At 43.1% G+C, this 23,364-nt stretch overlaps 1 protein-coding gene across 2 annotated transcripts in view; it reads left to right on the top strand.

Moving 5' to 3' along the window:
• Positions 1-23,364, top strand: part of LOC139340599 (glycine receptor subunit beta-like) — a 170,803-nt gene that overhangs the window by 88,623 nt on the left and 58,816 nt on the right. Inside the window, exon 3 of one of the 2 annotated variants that reach the window (XM_070976513.1) lies at positions 20,225-20,331. The exons of the other annotated variant lie outside the window; for it this stretch is intronic. Coding sequence (XP_070832614.1) covers positions 20,225-20,331 — 107 coding nt within the window. The remainder of the gene's footprint in view (positions 1-20,224; positions 20,332-23,364) is intronic. 2 annotated transcript variants of the gene reach the window in all.

Raw genomic sequence — 23,364 nt, 5'->3', positions numbered from 1 at the left:
GCAACAGCATAAACAATAGTACTTGCCACCACAGACTCATAGAAAATCCTGAGCATAGTCTGGCAGACGTTGAAGGACCTCAGCCGTCTCAGGAAATAGAGATGACTCTGGCCCTTCCTGTAGAGAGCATCAGTGTTCTTTGTCCAGTCCAGTTTATGTCCACAATGTCCACACCGACCCCCTGGATGGAAACAGGGGTCACCAGTGCCTTGGTCCACTACCAGATCCCTAGTCTTTGCCACATTTATTTGCAGATGGTTCTGCTCACACCATGTGACAAAGTTGTCCACAGCAGCCCTGTACTCATCCTCGTCACCCTTACTGAACTATCGCAGAGTCATCAGAAAACTTCTGAGGGTGGCAGGTCTCTGTACAATAGTTGAAGTCCATGGTGTAGAGGGTGAAGAGAAAGGGAGAGAGAAAAGTCCCCTGTGGGGCCCCAGTGTTGCTGACCACTCTGTCTGACACACAGTGTTGCAGGCGCACATACTGTGATCTGCCAGTCAGGTAGTCCACAATCCAGGACACTAGGGGGGCGTCCACCTGCATAGTTGTCAGTTTGTCACCCAGTAGAGCTGGACGAATGGTGTTGAATGCACTGGAGAAGTCAAAAAACATGATCCTCACAGTGCTCGTCGGCTTGTCCAGGTGGGCGTAGAAACGGTTGAGCTGGTAGATGATGGCACCCTCAACTCCACGTCAGGGCTGAACTGAAGGGGGTCCAAGAGTGGCTTAACCATGGGCCGGAGCTGCTCCAGGACGAGTCTCTCAAGGGTCTTCATAATTTGGGAGATCAGTGCCACAGGTCTGTAGTCGTTTGAGGCCCTGGGCTGTGATGTCTTTGGCACAGGAACGATGCAGGATGACTTCCACAGAATGGGGACCCTCTGGATATTTAGGCTCATGTTGAAGACATGGTGAAGAACTCCACACAGCTGGGGGACACAGGCTTTGGGCACCCTGGGGCTGACACCATCAGGGCCTGGAGCCTTGTTTGAGTGGAGTCTCATCAGCTGTCTTCTGACCTGGTCAGCAGTGAAGCACACTCTGGAGGTGACAGGTGGGGGAAGGGTGTAGTCCTCAGGTTTGGGAGTAAAGTCAGTCTGGCAGTCTGAGGAGGTGTGAAGAGGGCTCACACAGGAGGATTAGGGGGTGTAAGAAAGAGAAGGAGAAGGAGGGGGGAGTGGTTGATGGTGGCCGTCCAGGACAGACAGCAGAGAAATCAGAGGGGGATGAGCCAGGCCTGAAGTGTCAAATCTATTAAAAAAACAGATTCAGTTCATTGGCCCAGTCAACGCAGCCTTCAACTCCTCTGCTAATCATCCTAAAGCCAGTGATGGTCCTCATACCACTCCAGACCTCTCTCAAATTATTCTGCTGGAGTTTCCACTCCAGCTTCCTCCTGTATTTTTCCTTAGCCTCCTTGATTTTCACTTTCACTTCCCTCTGTATCGTTCTCACCTCCTCCCTGTTGCCAGCTCTGAAAGCCCTCTTCTTCTCATTGCACTCTGTGAGCCCATCAATGTCCTCCCCATGCGGCTTACTGAGTGCCTGCCAGTCCATCACCTCAAAACAGCCCTGCAGTGTTTCATATGTCTCCTCACTGTCCTTGTGGTCGTAGGCTGACTCTTCACGAGAGGCACATAACAGGGAGTGAGGTGAACAAGGTTGTGGTCTGACATGCCCAGAGGGGGGAGGGGGGAGCAGCTGTATGCATTGGCATTAGCATATAGCAATAATATGGCCTGAGCCCAACAGCCAACAGTTCAATGTCCGAGCAACAGATACATTCCTTGATGGTAATATGACCAGGATTACGCCATCGGTTGTTGACTAAAACGGTGAGCCCCCCTCCTTTACGCTTACCACTCTCTGTGCAATCCCGGTCGGTCCAGACAGTCTTGAAGCCACTGATGGAGATGTTGTCGTCGGGTATGTCCTGATGCAACCATGTCTCAGAAAAACAAATCAGACTGCACTCCCAGTACTCTCTCTGACTCCTGGCGAGTGCTGTTAGCTCATCCGCCTTATTTGTCAGCAACCTCACGTTGCCCATGGTGAGAGAAGGGAGACACGGCTAATATCTCCTCTTCTCAATAAGCCTCTGTTGTCTCGACCCAGCTCTTTTCGTCCGCTGTTTCTGTCCTCCCCTGCATCCTCTGTGTGTTTTTCTCCAGATTTCCGCGGGGATCTCTGATGTTCTGGCCGACAAGCTGACCAGCCTCAGCACGATCAGCTGATCTCTGGAGTAAACAATGCGCTGCACGTTGGTGCTGTGTCTCACTGAGAGCAGCAATTCCAAAGTGAGACAACAAACCAGAACTCTCTCAGCTAACATGTTTGGAGAAGGCACAGCTTCAAATTGACAGTCATAAAATTGCATGTATTAATAATAAAGAATAGAGCAAAAGAATTTGTAAAACTAAGAAAAGAAACAGGAGCGACTATGACAGGCTGCATGCACAGTCGGCGAATGCGCACTAACTTCTTACATGTATAGTTATGTCAACAGCTGCATACAGTGAAAAAAAGGATCACTCATTAATAAACTCCAAGAAAAGAAGCCCATTGCACAGAATGGTTGGCTTGGAGTGTAAATTGTGCTGTGATATAGCAGTCTCAACCATGCACTCATTTTGCCCTGGCCTATGCTAACATATTCCAGTTTAGAAAACATTTCCAAATGCATTATTTTCACAAATTCCAGAAGCTTAGACCTGGCAGGGCCTCTGTGTATGTATCGCTTGACCAACTGGGTCGCTGGATTTGCATGTAGAGACCATGCTGATAGAAGCTAGTGCTTAGCGTTAACTTGTGTTATATGGCAAAACACATGCTACAACACGCAAGAGTTCGTGCAAATCTACAAAAGAAACATACAGCTATTTATTTGTATACTTAGATGTCCCTCCTCTGCAGGTATTCCATGCAAAATTGGAAGTGACCCCTCCTTTAGAAAGAGTAAACTTAATTGATTTTTGTAAAGATATTATATTCTGAACTTCACGCCAGCAACACCTTAAAGCAAGTTTGGACAGGGAAAACAAGATACAGAAAAGTTGTGGAACTCTCAGAAAACATCTGTTTGAATCATTCCACAGGAAAACAGGTTCATTGCTAAGAGGTAATACTGTCATGACTGGGTATGAAAGGGGTATCCTCAAAAGGCTCAGCCACATCACAAGCAATGATGGGGTGAGGTTAACCACTTTGTGAAACACCTGATCGTATACAGGATATTACGACATGGGTTCCAGTACACTTCGTAAAACAGTAAACACAGTTTATTTGCAAATACCGTATTTTCCGGACTATAAGGCGCACTTAAAAGCCTTTAATTTTCTCAAAAAATGACAGTGTGCCTTATAATCCAGAGCGCCTTATATATGGATTAATACTGATTGTGCTTACTGACCTTGAAGCAATTTTGTGTGGTACACGGCATGGTGTAATACATACTGTGCTTCACCATAATATTACAGTGTGTGTGTATAAGGACCCCAAAATGGCACCTGTCAAGAGACACGCTTACGACGCGGACTTCAAACTCAAGGCTATCAGTCACGCAGTAGAACATGGGAATAGAGCAGCTGAGAGAGAAAAAGAAGACCACACAGAGTTTCCGAGGGAACAACGCGAGATGGCCACAGTTAGAGGACAAAATTGAACAGTGGGTTATTGAACAGAGAGCAGCAGGTAGAAGCGTCTCTACAGTCTCTATTCCAATGAAGGCAACAGCGTTAGTACGGGACATAAATATCAATGACTTTCGAGGCGGTCCTTATTGGTGCTTTCGTTTTATGAAAAGACGTAATCTCTCCATCCTCACACGAACTACCGTCTCGCAGCAACTGCCAAAAGATTACAAAGAAAAGCTGGCCACTTTCCGCGCATACTGCAAAAACAAGATCACTGAAAAGAAGATCCGGCCAGAGGACATCACTAACATGGACGAGGTTCCCCTCACCTTTGATATCCCCGTGAGCCGCACTGTAGAGAAAAAGGGATCAGAACGGTGTCTATACGCACCACAGGGAACGAGAAGTCATCCTTCACTGTAGTTCTTGGTTGCCAGGCTAATGGTCAGAAACTTCCACCCATGGTCATTTCCAAGAGGAAGACTTTGCCAAAAGAAAAGTTTTCAGCTGGCGTCATCATCAAAGCTAACCCGAAGGGCTGGATGGACGAGGAAAAGATGAGTGAGTGGCTGAGAGAAATTTATGTCAAGAGACCGGATGGCTTTTTCCACAAATCTCTGTCCCTATTGACCTGCGACTCCATGCGCGCCCATCTCACCGATGCTGTCAAAAACCAAGTGAAGCAAACTAATTTGGAGCTTGCCATCATTCCAGGTGGATTAACTAAAGAACTCCAGCCGCTAGATATTGGTGTCAACAGGGCGTTCAAAGTTAAACTGCGAGCTGCGTGGGAGCAGTGGGTGACAGAAGGTGAACACATATTCACCAAGACAGGGACACAGCACTGGGCGACTTACGCCACTATTTGCCAATGGATCGTGGATTCCTGGGCTCAGGTATCAGTCTCAACTGTGGTCCGAGCTTTCACGAAGGCAGGAATCATCATTGAACTGGCAGGTAACAGCAACGATACTGATTCGGATGATGACGAGAAGGATCCGGGCATGCTGGATGCCGTAATCGCCCAACTGCTTAACTTGGACACTGAAGATGAAGAGGGAGTGTGGACAAGGAATGAACTGATGAAGTGAGTGTATTGTGTTGTATTTTATGTGTTATAACTGAACAGTTTCTAGAGTTATTGTGAATACGCTAATGTTTGATTTAGCGGTATCAGACTGTGTTTTTTTTACGTGTTACAACTGAACAAGGTTGGGAGTTATTGTGAATACGCTCATTAACATTTGAACAATTTCGAGAGTTATTGTGAATGCGTTTAATAAAGTTTGACTGACTGACTTATCTGACTGTTTTGTTTTGCTTAATGTGCCTTATAGTCCGGTACGCTTTATATATGAAATAAGTTCGAAAATAGACCATTCTTTGACAGTGCGCCTTATAATCCAGCGCGCCCTATAGTGCGGAAAATATGGTAACTGTATTCTGTCTTTATCAGTGTTGACACAATGTCCAAACTTTTAGAATCCGGGTTGTACATGAAGCCTAGTTGTTTAAAAACAATGTGTGTATTCAAGCCTTGTGGCTGTTTCTGTTTGAAGAAAACAGATCTTGTCTTCATTTCATTATTTCTTTTGGAAACTGTTCATTGATAAGTGAAAGACATACTAGGCTTCAGTCCTTTTCTTCTTTGTGATGAGGCCAATAATGCTGTTCCAGGCTTAGACTGCCTGCGGAATTCCAAGCATAAACTGAGCTGCTCTCTCCTGTTTCCCTTTATATCTGTATGCATTCATATTGATTAATGCATGTTACTAACTTAGCTTCTTCCCATCCTTGAGCTTATTCATCTCACAGTTTCCCATGGGTCATGGTTGCACCTATTGGTGTGGTCCTGCTTGACGTCCACTACTGCTGATTATTATTCGTTCTACATTTGTTTGTATTATAAGCACAAACCGTCATAAATTCACATATGCAGATATAAACATAGAGATACTATCAAATACTTTGAGTATTATTCATCATACTTTTATTATTGCCTGTGCATGAATTGCCATGGTACCCCAGGGGCCAAAATGATCAATTCAATTCAATTCAATTCAATTTTATAGGACACTTTCCATATAGAGCTGGTACAGACCAAGCTCTTTTATCTACAGAGAACCAACAATTCCCCCATGAGCAAGTACTTGGCAACAGTGGTGAGGAAAAACTTCCTTTTAACAGGCAGAAACCTCGGGCAGAACCAGACTCTGGGTGGGCGGCCATCTGCCTCGTCCGGTTGGGTGAGAGAGGGAGAGCAAGAGAGAGAGAGTGAGACAGACAGACAGACAGACAGACAGACAGACAGACAGACAGACAGACAGACAGACAGAGATGCAGTCAGAGAGAGAGAGAGACAGAGAGACAGAGAGACAGACATGCAGTCACAGTAACAGTGACAGTGAATGTGATAACAGCAGTAGCAGTTGCAGTGGATCTCAGGCAGGGCCAAGGAAGGAGACGCAGCTGCAATCCACAATCCAGATTCAGCCACTGTGGAACCTGCACGACAACCAAGCACAGAGACTCCGGGGAAGGAGCTAAGTTAGTAACACGCCGTGGTAGGACATGAAAGCGTGCAGATGGAGAGGGACAGAAGGACAGAGGAGCTCGGTGTATCTTTGGAGGTCCCCCGACAGTCTAATCCTATAGCAGCATAACTAGGGGCTGGTCCAGGACAAGCCTGAGCCAGCCCTAACTATAAGCTTTATCAAAAAGGAAAGTTTTAAGCCTACTCTTAAATGTAGAGACAGTGTCTGCCTCCCGGACAAAGACTGGAAGATGATTCCACAGGAGAGGAGCTTGATAGCTAAATGCTCTGACTCCTGTTCTGCTTTTTGAGACTTTAGGAACCATAAGTAGACCTGCATTCTGGGAACGCAGTGTTCGAGTGGGGCAATAAGGTACTATGAGCTCTTTAAGATAAGAAGGTGCCTGGCCATTTATGGCTTTGTAAGTAAGGAGGAGAATTTTAAACTCTATTCTAAACTTTACAGGGAGCCAGTGCAAAGTGGCTAGTATTGGAGAAATATGATCTCTCTTCCTGGTGTTTGTCAGAACACATGCTGCAGCATTCTGGAGCAACTGGAGAATATTCAGCAACAAATTTGGGCAGCCTGATAGTAAGGAATTGCAATAATCCAGTCTTGAAGTTACAAATGCATGGACTGTGTTACATAGCCTGTTGATAAAGACAGATTGATCATGTCTAATACTGAAGAGTCAATTAGAGGTAATACTTCTTTAAACAGCTTAGTCGGGATAGGATCTAAAATACAGGTTGATGATTTTGATGATGAAATTATTGAAATTAGTTGGTGAAGGTTGACAGGAGTAAAACAGTCTAAAACTGCGACAGACTGAGTAACACTTTCTACGGTTTCTGTGTTTGAAGACAAAACAGTACCTGTTGACAGCAGGAGCCAATGAATTCTGTCTAATAGTTAGAATTTTATCATTAAAGAAGCTCATGAAGCCTGCGATCAGCTGGCGACCGGTCCAGGGTGTACCCCGCCTCTCGCCCGTTGACAGCCAAGATAGGCTCCGGCCCTCCCGTGACCCCGAAAGGGATAAGAGGCATAGAAAATGGATGGATGGATGGAAGCTCATGAAGTCATTACTGTTCAGAGCTAAAGGAATACATGGTTCAACAGAATTATGACTCTCTGTCAGCCTGGCTACAGTGCTGAAGAGAAACCTGGGATTGTTCTTATTTTCCTCTATTAGTGCAGAGTAATAGGCTGCCCTGGCACTGCGGAGGGCTTTCCTGTATATTTTAAGACTGTCTAGCCAGGCGAACCGAAATTCTTCCAAATTTGTAGAACGCCATTTCCTTTCTATTTTCCATGCATTTTGCTTTAATTTGCGGGTTTGAGGAGTATACCATGGAGCTAACCTCCTCTGTTTAATTATCTTCTTTTTTAGGGGAGCAACAGAGTCAAGTGTCATACGCAATGAACCTGTAGCACGATCAACCAGGTAGTCAATCTGGGAGGGACTTACGTTAGCATAGGAATCCTCTGTTGTATTGAGACATAGCATTGAATTAAATACTGATGGGATCATATCCTTAAATTTAGCTACAGCACTATCAGACAGGAGTCTGGTATAAGAATTTTTGCCTACTGGCTGGTAGTCTGGTAATATGAATTCAAAAGTTATTAAATGATGGTCCGATAAAAGAGGATTCTGTGAGGAGACTAAGTCTTCGATTTCAATGCCATATGTCAAAACAAGGTTGAGGGTGTGGTTAAAACAGTGAGTCAGTTAATGTACATTTTGATGGAAGCCAACTGAGTCTAATACTGAGATAAGCGCAGTGCTAAGGCTGTCATTATCACTGTCGACATGTACATTAAAGTCACCTACAATAATTACTTTATCTGCTTTAAGGACTAAACCTGATAGAAACTCTGAGAACTAAGCTATAAATTCGGAGTAAGGACCAGGGGTCTCATTTATAAAACATTGCGTGGAATCCATACTAAAAGTGTGCATACGCCCCAAAAAATATTCGGATTGATAAAACCGTGCGTACTCACACCTGCACGCAATTTTCCCTTTATAAATCACACTCCACCTGGAAGATTGCGCAGGTGGATTCACCTCACATCCCGCCCCCGACAGACCCACATTTTACCATGAATGGTCAATGCAAAGTACCTCATCAATGTATTTGCATATAAATATGCCTGCTGATCAATGGCATTTTACGTTCGATCATGGCAGAAAAAAGAAAAAGAAATTTTACGGAGGGTGAAATTGAGGTGCTTGTGGGTGAGGTGGAGGCCAGAAAAGATATTTTGTTTGGTGATCACAGTAGTGGCGTCACGAATAAAATAAAAAGAAAAGAGTGGCAGCACGTTGTCACCACAGTGAACAGTTCCAGTGCCACAGAGTGTTCTGTGGCAGAAATGAAAAAGAAGTGGTCGGATTTGAAGGTGGAGGCCAAGAAGAAAGTGGCATGGCACCGTCGAAGCGCATCTGCTACTGGTTGGGGCAAGGACCCGAGCCCACACCGCTGGACACCAAGATAGCCTCAATCCTTGGTACGGCCAGCGTGTATGGCATAGTGTCAGAGAAGGAAGGAGACACCAATTTGGCAGAGACCACAGAGGAGACTGGTAAAGTACAGTTTTATCTGTTTATTAAAGTAAATATTTTAAGACTTGTGAAAAGGTAGTTGACTTCTTTGTGTCCTCAGTCATTGTGGAGTTGGAAGCGGTGGGTGATGAGGAGGTTCCGGGCACGGCGTGTCCTGGCACCATGGCTGAAGGCCTGGCTGTCCCCAGCACCAGTGCGTCCCGACCGCATGGCGCACCTAGAAGTGGTCAGATCCTGACAGACGCTGTCCTTCAAACACAAAGGAACACCATCAGTGCCATTAATGAAGTCCGTGACGAGCTCCAGCAAATACGCACAGAGATGGGCAACGTGTGAGGTCATGTCTGACATTGCCAGCTCCATTAAAGATCTTGTTAAAAAATGAAACATACTTGCCGTCTTATTTAAAACGCCGCATGACACCTTCACGGAGCCTTGCTCCCTGCTGAAATTGCTCATGTCGGGGAGGTGGTTGTGGATCCGGGTCCTCGTGGTGTGGGGGAGGGAGGCCATGCGAGCCAGTCGCCAGGAACCCCAGAGTGGTCAGCACCTGGATATGCACCGGGATGGTGCGGTTCCGGCGGGTGGGTCTATCTAACACTGGGCCCAGTTCAGCACATAGATCCAAGAGCACCGCTCTCGGGAATCTAAATCGGCTTATTAGCCAGTCATCATCACGGGCCAGGAAATCTCCATGGTCCCGAAAACTTCTCTCCATCCTGATCCTACCATTTGCGTGATCTTCCAGCAGTGCCAGCGCATCCATTGTGCAGCATTACGCACGAGTGTCACCGCACTATTTATATGCTTACTCAGCAAACTGAATGATTGTTACACACCTTGTCACAATTACTCCTAATCAATCAGTGCCATCCACCGTTCTGTATCATTTGAAGATGGAAGTATGATATATGAACATTGTGCATAGAGTAATAGGCCTAACAGTTCACTAAAGGAACACACGTATAACACTGCAGACTTGGGTGTTTATGATTACGCGGGTCTATAAGTCTGATATGTGATGACATTAAATGTATGAGATCAGTCTGGCTTCAATTCACCACCTCACCATCTGCACCGCCAGTTCCCCCTGTCTCCAAAATGTTCGTAAACAAGCATCAAAGTTGGCGTACCGGCGCGCACATTCTCACGCTAAGTTTATTTTTATAAATCACAACCTTTGCGTAGGAAGTTGCGCACGCAACTTTTATGCCCCGTTTTGTGCGTAAGCAAGTTTTATAAATGAGACCCCAGGACAAACTCACGCTAAGTTTATTTTTAGAAATCACAAACTTTGCGTAGGAAGTTGCGTACGCAACTTTTATGCCCCGTTTTGTGCGTAAGCAAGTTTTATAAATGAGACCCCAGGCGAGCGGTATACTATAACAAATACAACTGGCTGCACTGTTTTCCATTTTTCTTGAGAAAGAGTGAGAGCAAGGCTTTCAAATAAGTTATAGTCGAGTTTAGGTTTAGGTTTGATCAAAAGGCTTGAGTCAAAAATGGCTGCAACTCCATTCTGCCGCTGCCTCAGTTAACCATTTGTTGAAGCTAAAACCTGCTGATTCTGACGGACCAAATGCATTTCGAATTTTTTCAAGGGCGGTTATCACGTCAGTAATGTTACCTGAGTTATCTGGGACAAGGGTAACACATGCCCCCCCTGTTAAGTGTAGTGTCATGCATAAACCTCCAGTCTTTTCCAGAATGTCATCAAGAGCCATTCATGTTTTAGGAGTGTTAACCTATGAGACTTATCATTTGCCGCTAAATACTGGAAACCTTTTATTGTTTCATTAGCGAAAGCAGACATTGAGCAGACACAAGATAGAAAACTGTGTTTTCTCTAAAAAATTCTCGTCTTTGAATATAATGGTGTATTGAACGTTGGTCTATGGTTATAGGAAGTAAGGCTAGATTTGTAATTGTGAGATTAACACTTTAACACAAGTAGCAACACCCAGACCACCCTGGAGGTTAGAAAAGGAATGATTTATCCCCACAAAACCGATAAAAATTACCAATAGGTGGTATACTCTCATATGCAGGAGCATTAAGGACTTTGCTAACGTTTAGTGTTTTACCATTTCTAAAATTGATGTTAATGAAACCAGAATCTGATTTATATGTGGTTAGGCTTTCAATAGGATTTGGGCAATGTGACACCCCCATAAATTGATCTGTACCATTGGAACATAAACAAATAGGGTGCGCAAGATTTTGGTCAATGGGAACCTCAATCGGATCTACATAAGTCGAGTTTAAAATAACAGTCTGTGGAAGCATATGATCACAGAACCATTCTATACAAGTTAAATACACAGCTGTCTGATTTACTGTATGGTCATATCATTTCCTATTGACATTATACCATGTACGGTCAGAAAACTTGCAACATTCTCGTGTATTAGTATCCATATGCCAATAATGAGCAAAATACTGAACTAAGCTCACAGCTGGACCTAGCATAGACAGTGTCTCACTTCAAGTTGGAATAAAGAATGCCAATTTGCTGGAAGACCCTGAATTGCTAAGACAGTGGTGTTAGGACCATACATTTTCTTTTTCAGCCACCCAGTGAAAGAATACCAGAACAATTTTTTTCTTGATAACTATCAATAAGTTTGTAGCATCAAATCCCCAGGGTCTTCAGTCATTCTGTTCAAACAACTGTCTCTTTCTCCTGATCAACTGCTTTATTTTGGCTGATGTCATCTTCTTCTGGGGTCTCCTGACCCTGCATTGGTGGCATGCCAAGGCCACTTCTCCCCTCTGTATCTTCTTGCACCCTCCATGATAATAGTCCATCGCCATCCTCTCTGAAGTTCAGCTGGTTGTAAGAACAGCTATCATCTTGCTGCTCAGCTGCTCAGCACAGTTGGACTATGCTTGTTGTGATGATCAACCACATGATGAAAACTGCAATCAGGATTTTCCACCAGGAACCCTTTTCAGCTCCCTGCCAGCTGGGTTGTTTCTTCTCCATCCAAGGCATTGCTGGGGAAAGGTTTGCACTGGGATGCATGAATCCACATGTCTCTCTCGGCTATCCAGACAGCAATTGGAGTGGTCAGCAGCACCTGGTATGGTCCTGTTCACCGGGGTTGATGCCAGTGTTTTCTTCTGAGATCCTTCACCAGCACCCAATCTTCAGGTTGGATGTTATGGAGCTGTACTGCTGTAGACTCAGGAAGGGCAGCTTTCACCTTAGGAAACATAAGCTTCAAGACATGGTTAAGTGCACAACAGTATCTTAGCATGTCATCATCCATGTCATCATCTGTCAGTGTTAACCTATTTTGCGGAAAAGGGGTGTTGGTCATTCGCATAGGACAAGTATCTCATAAGGAGAGAGTCCAGTTGTCTGATGTGGACGGCCTCTCATGAACATTAATGCGAGTGGTAAAACTTCAACCCATGAGAGATTAGTTTCTGCCATTAACTTTGTCAATTTTGTTTTCAAAGTTTGGCTGGCCCTTTCCACTGCCCCTCCACTAGCTGGGTGGTAGGCACAATGTGTTTTCAGATTTATTCAGAGGCTGTCTGAAAGGTTCTGAATTACATTGTTAACAAAATGAGATCTATTGTCACTGGTTAACTTAGAAGTCCCCATCTTGGGATTACTTCTCTCAACAATGCTTTTGCAACTTAGACAGCCATAGCATGTTTACATGGGAAGCACTCAATCCATTTTGAAAACATGTGAACAATGACAAGGCAAAATGTATAACCCCTGCATGGAGTAAGTTCAGTGAAGTCCATCATTAAATGTTCAAAAGGACCCTCTGGTTTAGGATGGGCTGACAATGACGTTGTTTCACCTCTGCCAACACTGCTTGTTGCACAAATTCAACATTTTTTGCAAAAATTTTCAGCAAATGCTGAAAATCCTGGTGCATACCATAATCTATCTACAGTATCCATCATCCCCCCTTTTGATACATGGTCATGACCATGTGTCAATTTTGCTGGGAAAGGGAATATGGATTTCGGGAGAACTGGGAGGCCATTAAAGTTTACCCAGACTCCAGCTGGGAGTTCATGACACCCTTTCCTTCTCCATAATGCTTTTTCTCCATTATCAGCTCCTGTTTGAAGCAAAGAGACATGATTAAGAGAAAAAACATCATGTTGGACAGACAAGGGCATTTGCAAAATGGGGGAGACAGGTGAGAGAGCAGCCGGTCAAGAGACCCTGTATGAGCTTGACATTTGCAGACTGCTACTGAGGCTGGTAGAAGTAATGCAGAGAGGTTAATAATGAAACTCCTGTGGGCAATTGGTTTGGCTGTAGAAGTAAAGAAACCACATTTTTTCCACAAAGCATGGAAGTGGTGACAGACATTAAATGCATATTGAGAATCTTTGTGGACTGTGATGGTTTGTCCTTTTCCTAGAATAAAAGCACAGGTTAGTGCAAATAATTCAGCTGCCTGAGCAGATAGATTATTAGGCAATCTGGCACTTTCAATCACATTATGTTCTGTGCATACAGCATAAGAAACACAAGGGGAACCATTAGATGGGTCGCTCATGGCAGAACCGTCTACAATGAAAGCACAGTCAGGGTTAGACAGGGGTGTGTCAAACAGCGCATCATGTGGTTTTGACACAATGTCAACCACCTCTAAGCAAGAATGAGGTTCTCCATCTTCCGTTGTAGGAATCAGAGTTGCTGGGTTAAGGACAGTACAGTGTTTTAAAGTCACATGCAACATTGTTAGTAGAACATTTTGCCAGTGCAGTAGTCTTGCTGGTGTTAGATGAGTGGTTTTTGGTTGAAGAATGAGGGAGTGAACAGCATGTGGAATATGCACAACAAGAAGACACATAGCAACAATGTCAGCTGTGGCCATAACTGCTTCATTAGTGGCTGCTACAGTCCTTAGGCACGCTATCATAGCCCTTTCTGTTGTGGAAAGTCATTTTGAATAATAACCTATTGGACACTGTTTGTCACCATGGGACTGTGTAAGGACTGGTGACATAAAACCATCACGTTCAGACACAAATAGATTGTAAGGAATGGTAGGATTTGGGAGTCGTAAACAAGGTGAACTAGATAAAGCTTGCTTTAACTCAGTGAAAGCTGTCTCTGCCTCAGGAGTCCAAGTCAAAAAGTCAGTCATGGTCAAATGTGTTCTCCCATGTGTGATGTCATACAGGGGTTAAGAGATCTCCGCAAAATCACAAATCCATGGACGGCAATAGCCTGCTAAGTCCAAAAAAGACATCATTTGCTTTTTTTGTTTGTGGTTTTGGTACATCCAAGATGGCCTGGATGCGGTCCGGACCTGGAATGATAATATGGCCAAGATAAGGCACTGATTGCGCAACAAGCTGCAGCTTGTCTTTTGAGACTTTGTGACCGTTTTCTGCCAGAAAACAAAGCAATGCCACTGTGTCAGCTTGACAATTTTCTCATGTAGAAGAACACAAGAGAGGATAATCAACATACTGAATAAGTGCACTGCCACACACTGGCTGCCAATGCAACAGGTTTTCAGCTACAGCTGCCATAAACAAAATGGGGCGTGAACCAAAACCTTGTGGCATCCGCGTCCAAGTGTAACATTTACCACTGAAAGTGAAAGCAATCCAGAATTGTGAGTCAGGGTGAAAAGGAATACTAAAATATGCATTTGCCAAATCAATAATTGTAAACCAACAGCAATTTGCTGAGACCTGTGACATTAATGTTGCAACATTAGGTACAGTTGGAGCTGGATGTTGAACAGCTTCATTTACTGCCCTGAGGTGTCGGACTGGTCTCCAACCCCCATTTGGTTTCTTTACAGATGACATGGGGGTGTTACATAGTGAATTAGGGCTTTCCACAACGGCACTTTCATTTATGAATGACAGGAGCAATGCCTATGTCATATTAACAGAATCAATTTTGGTGGTGTCTTAGCTTCCAATGTTAATTGTACACATTGGTGGTATGTGTCAACTAGTTCATCAATGTTGTCATGAGTATCGGAGTGTGTGATTGTGTCTGTATGCTGCTCAATGCTCTGACCTGCCTCCGCTGTCTCCTATAGCTGTGTCACCTGGAGTCCTGGAGAATGAACAGACAGTCCTTTAGGTGGTGAATGTGGCCAGGAGTTGTCTTGTTGGAAAGCTTCAGGGGTTGCATAATTCTGTGAGATATGCCCATAGCCTTCACACCCGTTGCATTTCAAATTGCCACCTTGATGTCTTTGAAATGCTAGCTGTGGGCCTGATCTTCTTCTCCCTTTGCTTTTCTGGTGAGACCACTTTCCTTGCCCAAGATGTTGTGGGCCCCTTTATAGTCTTTTGTGGATCAGGTAGCTCCTCAGCAATCTCCTTCAGTTCACCTGGATGCCATAGCCTGTACACAAGCACCTCTGGATGTGGCTCCTCACCCGTTGGTCATTGCTGGGGGTTGGAAAACACCATGATAGGTATCTGGGGTACACCTCCTTTGTCCTTTTAACTGCATAACCAGTAGTCAAAAGATGCTGCTATAAACTGAGACTTCTTGGGAGAATCAAGGTTAGTCTGCTGGTTTTTTGGAGTCAAAGACAGAGCAGACAGGTCAGGGTACAGTGCCCCCCCCCCACCCCCCATTCAGAATCTCCTTGGTGGCCTTCTTAAACCATCAGTGCTCTAGTGATGGGCACGCGAGTTCTTTTAGATGTACTGAATCACTAGAATCAGTTCACTGGAAAGATTTTTTTAAAAGATTCGTTCACCGAATCACCGAATCATTCAGTGCTTGGCAGGAGGAGCCTGCGACTCCTGAATTGATATACAGCTGAACGGTTCAGGTTTCAGTTCAGTTCACAGCTTCCCGGACCGGGAGACGAGAGTGTTGTGACTGTGTTGCTTTGACAAACACATTTATAAATATAAAACTCGTTTATAAATCATGATGTTTTAAGTGTCCTGTCCTATGCTGTTAGCTTTGAAGCTCGGTTCTTTATTGGAAGCTCAAGAACGGTCCGGAGAAGTCTTCAGTTCACAGTCAAAGTATTTATTGTAGGTCACAGGTAAAGCAATGCAGCGCTGGACTCAGACTGACAGAGCTCCCTCAGGATCTCAGCCAGAATGAGCGCCGTTCACAGACAATCGTTCACATTTAAGGAGTTGGGATTGACCAGCCCTGTACATTAATCAGTTCAGGACATTCTAGACATCTTCAAGTACTAGCCTCTAACCATGTGATAAGTAAAACATATGTGTGTCTGTGTGTTGCGTCAGGCGTGAAGATAATATTTGCAGAAATCGTAAATAAGGAAGAGAGGTGCCATGAACATCTTATTTGCCACTACTGATTGTCTCTGGGGACATGATATTTATGACTCAGGGCTAAGAGTCAGGCCTTCTATCACAGTGACAAGATGTTTTTGTATACAGCTGGTGAGTCTCACTCTCTTCTCATTACTGCCAGCCTAACGTTTGTTTATCTGGAAACTAAATCTGTTAAAACAACGGGGAACAACGGTCGCCATGGCCGGCGAGCCGCTGCAGGCAGGGAGGCCTGCAGCGGCTCGCCAGCTGCCCGCCCGGCGCTACTGACAGTTCAACTGAACTGAGAAATTAACGAATCACTTGAAGAAGTGATTCGGTTCAGTCGTTCACTTAAAAGATTCGTTCTTTTGAACGAATCGGTCGCGAACGACACAACACTAAAGTGTATCCCTCAGAGGAAAATATTTCAGGAGAGTGTAGTTCACTGAGTGATTCAGGCGTTGGTGACGTGGCGCAGTCGGCGCGCGCGGTCCCTCCCTCCCTCCCTGCAGCGGCTCGCCGGCTGCCCGCCTGGCGCTGCTGGCAGTTCAACTGAACTGAGAAACGAACGAATCACTTGAGGAAGTGATTCGGTTCAGTACGTTCACTTAAAAGATTTGAATGAATCATTCGCGAACGACACAACACTACACCGTTGTTGTTGGGAGCCAGTCCGCTTTCCATGCTGGACGCCAGTGGCTAGATCCCGGACTGGATTCTGGACTGACTGGACTGACTGACTGGCTGAAAAAACGGTATCTAGTGAGTGGATGATTTCTCCTGGTTGATTTTTTTATAAAGGCCTATAAACGGAACTTAAACTGAACTGAACTGAACGTTTTTGGTTGTTTTGGAATTGAACTGAATCTTTTTTTTTTTTTTTTTTTTTAATTGGACTGTTGAAAAAAAAACCCGAAGTGGAATTTGTTGTTTCCGAGTTGGACTTTGGGGGAGGGCATTTAGTTTTATGCATTGATTTTTCTTTCAATATATGGTCTTGCAATTGAATGATTTGATCGTGTGTTTTTATTGTGTTCGTTTTTTAATGTGTAGGGGGTCTGTATATCTATACTAGCCTCCTTTGTGTGGGTTTGAGGTAAAACAAACAAACATGAACTAAATAATCAAAACAAATTTAAAAGAAAAACTGAACTCAACCGACCGACTGATTCCGTTAACATTTTAAATGCCAGGAGAGATACCTAGCTGGTACCCCTAAAAACCACCATCAAAAATAATACAAAATTAGAGTTCAGACTCAACCTGTCACAGTAATATACGTTTAGCACCTGCAATTGCAAGAAATGTAATTATTATCCTCGATTTGAGGTGCCAGAATTATAGATGACACTCTGAAGAGGGATATCAGCAGATTCGGAATCTCATTGCTATTTGAAGTGTCATTCATGCTTCTTTGCACATGGGAAGAGAAAGAGGACCTTTTTTTTGACTCAGACTGAACTAAAGGCAAGTTACATCGTTACAAATTAAACACACACTCTGAAATTCTGGAAATTAGAGTGTTTCAGACAGCATCAATAGTAGCACGAATACAATTGCATGTTGTAAGGCAGTGATCCCCAACCCTCGGGCCGTGGACCGGTACCGGTTCATGGGTCATTCGGTACAGGGCCGCACAGAAAGAATAAATAACTCACATTATTTTCGTTTTATTTATTGTCTGAGTCTGAATGATGCTTTATTTTGAAAAATGAGGTTTCTCTCCGGTACATCTCAGTTATGTGACACGTTGTCGCTGAAATTTTACAGTCAAGCTCGCAAAATGAGCAAAAAACAGACATCGTTAGAAAGTTTCTTTTCGAAGGGAAAAAGGCCCAGTGAGGAGGCAGAGGATGAGCCTACGACTTCAAAGAGAAAGAAAGCTGCATTTAACAGACAGTACCAGGAGTCCTACTTAAAATATGGATTTATCGCGACAGGTGATTCCCACGCACCAAGCCCGCTCTGCATTATATGTGGCGATCGACTCTCTAATGAGGCAATGAAGCTTTCAAAACTGCTTCACCACTTGCAGACCAAGGATCCTGCATTCCCTTGTTGCAGAGAAACAAGCTCAGGGCTCCCATTGATTGAGCATTAAGATGAGTTAGATTTTTCTTGCACTTTTTACTAATTTTTGTGGTGTATCTGTATCATATTTTGAAGGCATGTTTAAACGTTACCATAGCGATCAAAGAGCATTAGGGGGCAGAGCATCGATGTATAAAGAGAGCAGAAGGGCTGACGGTCATATCATTTTATTTTGATGTATTTATTCGCCACACCTCAATGGCCGGTCCGTGAAAATACTGTCTGACATTAAACCGGTCCTTGGCGCAAAAAAGGTTGGGGACCACTGTTGTAAGGTATGGATAATTAAGTACAGTGTTTTGTACTGTTGCACAGTAGTCGATACTCTATAGTACGGAGTAGTATGGTGCGAGTATTAACGTGAACTGACCAATGACGTTGGGGTTGTCAGAGACTGAAGGCCGAGAGTGTCGAAAGATATGGTTTACAGAGCGCAACCGAGTGCGCTGATGGAGATGGATGTTAGGAGACGGATAGGACTTTGAGAGTCTGCTGATATAACAGACTGTCTGAAGGGTTGAAAACGAGTTGCTGGGTGAGTGATTTTGCTGTAATACTCATTTGTCACGTGTTCCTGAACCTTGTTATTAAATTTAATGTCTGGCTGGCTCCAAGTCTACTGTGTTATGTTCCATGTTACGTATGAACTTCTTGATGACAGAAAAATAACCCCAAACCAAAATGTGCCTCAAATGGGGCATCCTCACATCAGCTATGACAGCTATATTCAAGACACAATTGGACATGATGGAGTACTTTTCTAATGCCAGACATGGTGCATGTGCTACCCTTTCCACTGGGAGAGTTTAAGAGGAGGAAACCCCATTCTCACTGCTCACAGTGTGAAGGAGTCTTCTTACCCAGTGATGACAAAGCTGAAATGCATCCCATCTTGCCCACTTTCTTTGTATTGCTCACACTGGCACACACCCATGCCAATGCACACCCCTTTCTAAATGACCAATATATTGGTGAAGCCTAAATGGCACATGCTACCTTATATATCATGCCATTCAATATTATGCTATGAACAGTATTTCAGTGATTGTTGATAAATAACTTTTTTGAGTAACTTCCCCAATATTGAACATCACTAGGAGCTTTTGCATTTAACACACATTCTGCCATTTTCTTAACTGGTAGCTCAAACAATGCTTTGCAGTAGGAAATGGGCATGTACTTTGATGTACAACCCAAAAACTGCAGACTGGTTGTTGTGTTTTCTGCTGTGATTGGCTCTATCCATACTGAGTAAAAAAAAAAGTTTATCATCATAATCAATAGAAATTTAATCACAATCCAGCGATTAAAATCCTCAATCATTTTGTCAATTTGTACTTTTACCCTCAACTCTTTTGTAGACAGTGCAGTTTCACAAAAAAATCACCATCTTTTTATTATGAAACCACAAGAACATAGTGTCTTACACTGGCAGTATTGTAGAAAAAGTCTCAAGTAATGTTGCAAACTATTTCAAATTGTACATTATACAAGATAGCTCTTTTCATTTTGTTTTAATTAAATAAGTTCCGAGGTTCTTAGTGTACATTTATTAGTGTTCTGAGATGGAATCGCTCACTTCCTTTTGCAATATGAGGTAATTCAGCAGTTGTCTTATGTAAGGTTTGATTTGAAAGCACACAGTACTTTTGTGCATGAAGTCTCCAGCAGTGGCAACACTGACACAGGTTAAAATATGTCCTCATAATTTGAACATATCCTACTCAACACTGAAAGCATGTTATATCTAAAAACATTGAGAGCACCTAAAAATGTGCCTTTGACTGACTAAATCATCATTCTTAAGAGTTAAAAATGCAAATTGTATAGGCCAAATATGGACCAAATTGTAAAAACCATTGCCCTGATAATGTCTTGAGGACATGCCTTTTTAGAGGAATTTGCTGTATTAAATAATGTTTTTATTTTAGCTTCTTTCAGTTTGTCAGACTTTGCCATTTATCCTCTCAGAGGCTATTTAAAGTCAGAAGAAATTTGTGCTTTGATGTTTGGCAGTTTATGAATATATCATATGTTATACCAGTTGCTGTAGCATGTTTGGGAAGAAAAACATTTGTGTTTTAGAGTAGGATGTTAATTATTTTCATGTTTATTAATATTCTATTTAACAGACAGTTGTCTCCAGAAGATTTGGCCCAGGTTCCAGCTAACTCCACCTCCAACATCTTGAACCGTCTGATGGTCAGTTATGACCCAAGAATCAGGCCTAACTTTCAAGGTAATGCTACAAACTGTACAGGTAAATGATGACAAACATTTGTTCCTTGGAAAAACAGTGGTCAAACAGGGCCAACTAGTATGTTGATGTGTGCTCATCCTGAATGAGAATGTATTTTCCATTAAAGGATAGGTTCACAATTTTTTAAGTGTATTTATCTGACTATTGTTAAAGACAGACTTGAAGACGTAAACCCATGCTTTAATGCTGCAGCAGCTATCATTTCATTTATTTATTCTGTTTCAATAAATATCACTTTTAGTTAAATTTGCTAAAATGATTACATCCTAAGTATCCAAGAATCAAGTATCCTCTGTCTGTGACAATTTTCATTCAATCAAGTCATGGTTATCGAAGGAGGGTTGCATCTAGGGCAACTGGACTTGGTTGTAGAAGTGTCACAAGGCTGTGACAAATGGTATTTTAAAATCCCAGGGCAACACCAACACAGACACAAACGGAAGGTACAAATTCAGCAATTTATTTAAAAAGACAAGGTTTAAAACAAGGGGTTTAATTACTAAAAAAAAAGATTAAAAAGTACTGCAGTCCTTGAATGTCTCATAGGTTCCTGTCCAGCCTAACAAGAGTTTTTTTCTATACTCAGTCCGGTTAGCAGTGAAGGTTCAGTGGCAGGGGGCGTGGTCCGGCGTCAGCGTGCAGGCTGTCAGCTGTTCTTGTCTCTGCGCTGCTCTCGTCTCTTCGCTCGTCATCGATCCGTATTGCTGCAATCATCAACAGTCACAATTACTGATGGGCACCGCAGCAGTTAGCAGCCCACTCACACAAACTAGACAGATCAGGCGGGTTTTCGTTCCTTTACTTATCGAGATATCTGGCTCATCACAGTATCACAGTGGCAGCAGCAGCAGCAGCAGCAGCAGCAGCAGCGTCGTCTCGTCTCGTCTCGTCTCGTCTCGTCTCGTCTCGTCTCGTCTCGTCACAGCACAGCACAGCACAGCACAGCACAGCACAGCCTAGTCCAGCAACAGCACGCCGTCTCGTCCACCTCGCCAGCACGACTGATCGCCCCGACCCACAGATTGACACGCCAGGAAGAGGGCGAGCTGATGATCGCCAGCTGTTTTATATCAGCTGTCTTAATTGACAGCCAGTCACGGGGAAACAAAGGAGGTGACAGGGGGCGGAACTATGAAAGTTAATGTCCACAAGGTTTAGTCCATGCAATGAAATAAACTGCTTCCCCTCCACAAAAAAACACACATCAAAAGGGAAGCGAAACACACACACCAAAAATAAAAACACACAAACCACAGTGGCTACAACTAAGCAGCTCGTTTCACCCTGTGACAGAAGCTTGGCTGGATGATGAGGTTTGAAAGGGCCACCGATACCTTAAACCTGATGAAGAAAAGTGCATCATTCTTGTCATTCTATAACATGTCTGGAGTATCTGCGAACCAAACACCACATCCCTGTGTATTTCATACCCAGTAACACATTGAGATAAAAAGTGTTTCAACCGAGAGACTGCGCAACCAAACACATGAAAAGCAATCTAGTGTGTGCAGTTCACTGCGCTGGGGAATGCACTGACTTGCATATCAGGGAAACTATATAACCATTAAACAAATGCAAATGACTCAACACAAGCAGATCAACTCCTCAGGTCAAAACTTAACAGTTTCCCTTGACCTGAAAGATAAGGGACACATTCGAGGACAACAATGTGTGCATTTTGGATAGGGGGAACCACTGCCATTCACGCTTGGCCTTAAGTGACTACAGTGACTCTAGCAACTGCCATTAAACAACCAGGAGCACAAATTTACCAAGTAGTCTCAATGACTGCGATAACAACACCACAGAGGCTAAATGAATGAGACTCTCCAACAAACGGTGAGAACTGAGGAAGCCCTTTGGGTGAAAAGCATCTACGAAAAATTTCTCAGAAAGAATGAATGGGAGAAGGTCAAAAAAACTAACAAATCATTGGACTTTTCCTACCGCCTACTGCTCTGGCATACTTTCACCTAGAGACTCCATTTAAACTTTAAACTGTAAACAAAAATCTTGTGTATCGGTGTATTATTCCATGTTTTGATAGGTCATATAGTTTTTGATCAATCACTGTTCAATGACCATGATCATTTTTGGAGAAATTTTGAGATTATAATGGGTGTGTATTGCACGGAATGTTTGTGTCAGAGTGCGTGATGTCATCGGTCAGAGTGGGAGAGAGCCTAAAAAAACTAGGGTTGGGAATCTCTGGCATGAAGCCGATTCGAAATGTATCTAGATACACAGGTTACGATTCGATTCAAAAACGATATATTGTTTAAGGCAGAGCGAGTCGATACAGTTTAAGAATGATATGGTTTGATACAGTGTGAGAACAATACGATAGTAAACATTTGTTGATGTAGACTTTAATCTAAACTATAAATTTGTCATGTTTATAAAATGACATTCTTACATTGTTTTAAACAGGTAAAAGACCACATTTCCACAAGCATTTTTGCTGTCTGGCACTGTCAAAAATAAACAACAACAAAATTCCATACCAATGTATTTATTTTTGAGACATGAACAAAAAAGACTGAATGATCATCATTTTGTTGGATGGGATCGATAAGAAATCAATGAGAAAATAAAATGTATATTTATAAAAACAGAACATTAGACTTTGTCTTCAGCCACAAATAAAAAGTGCAAATTTTCCTATGGCTTAAATTGTCAATAATGTCAATAAGCAAACATAAAACTATTTTTACACATGTATGTTGTGAAATACTGTTTTCTAACATTCCCATACTCAAAATGTCATAACTGCTTCAGCCTAGTCTTTTGAACTCCAGAGACAGACAACAATAATAACAAAGTGCAACATTTCAGTCTGAGTATACCCTGGTGTTTTGAACACAAGAGATAGGTAACTAAAGTGCAACAATTTCAATTTAATCAACTTAAAAACTGAAAATTATATGCAGCAGCTCTAGAAAAAAAGAACAAATAAACCTGCTAGTATTATCCTTTACCACTGGCTTTCAATGTGAAGTGGGGATTTGTTGT

The sequence above is a fragment of the Chaetodon trifascialis genome, chromosome 2, assembly GCF_039877785.1.
Source record: "Chaetodon trifascialis isolate fChaTrf1 chromosome 2, fChaTrf1.hap1, whole genome shotgun sequence".
In the NCBI taxonomy this organism is placed as follows: domain Eukaryota; kingdom Metazoa; phylum Chordata; class Actinopteri; order Chaetodontiformes; family Chaetodontidae; genus Chaetodon; species Chaetodon trifascialis.
This window is presented reverse-complemented; position numbering and strand designations above follow the sequence as displayed.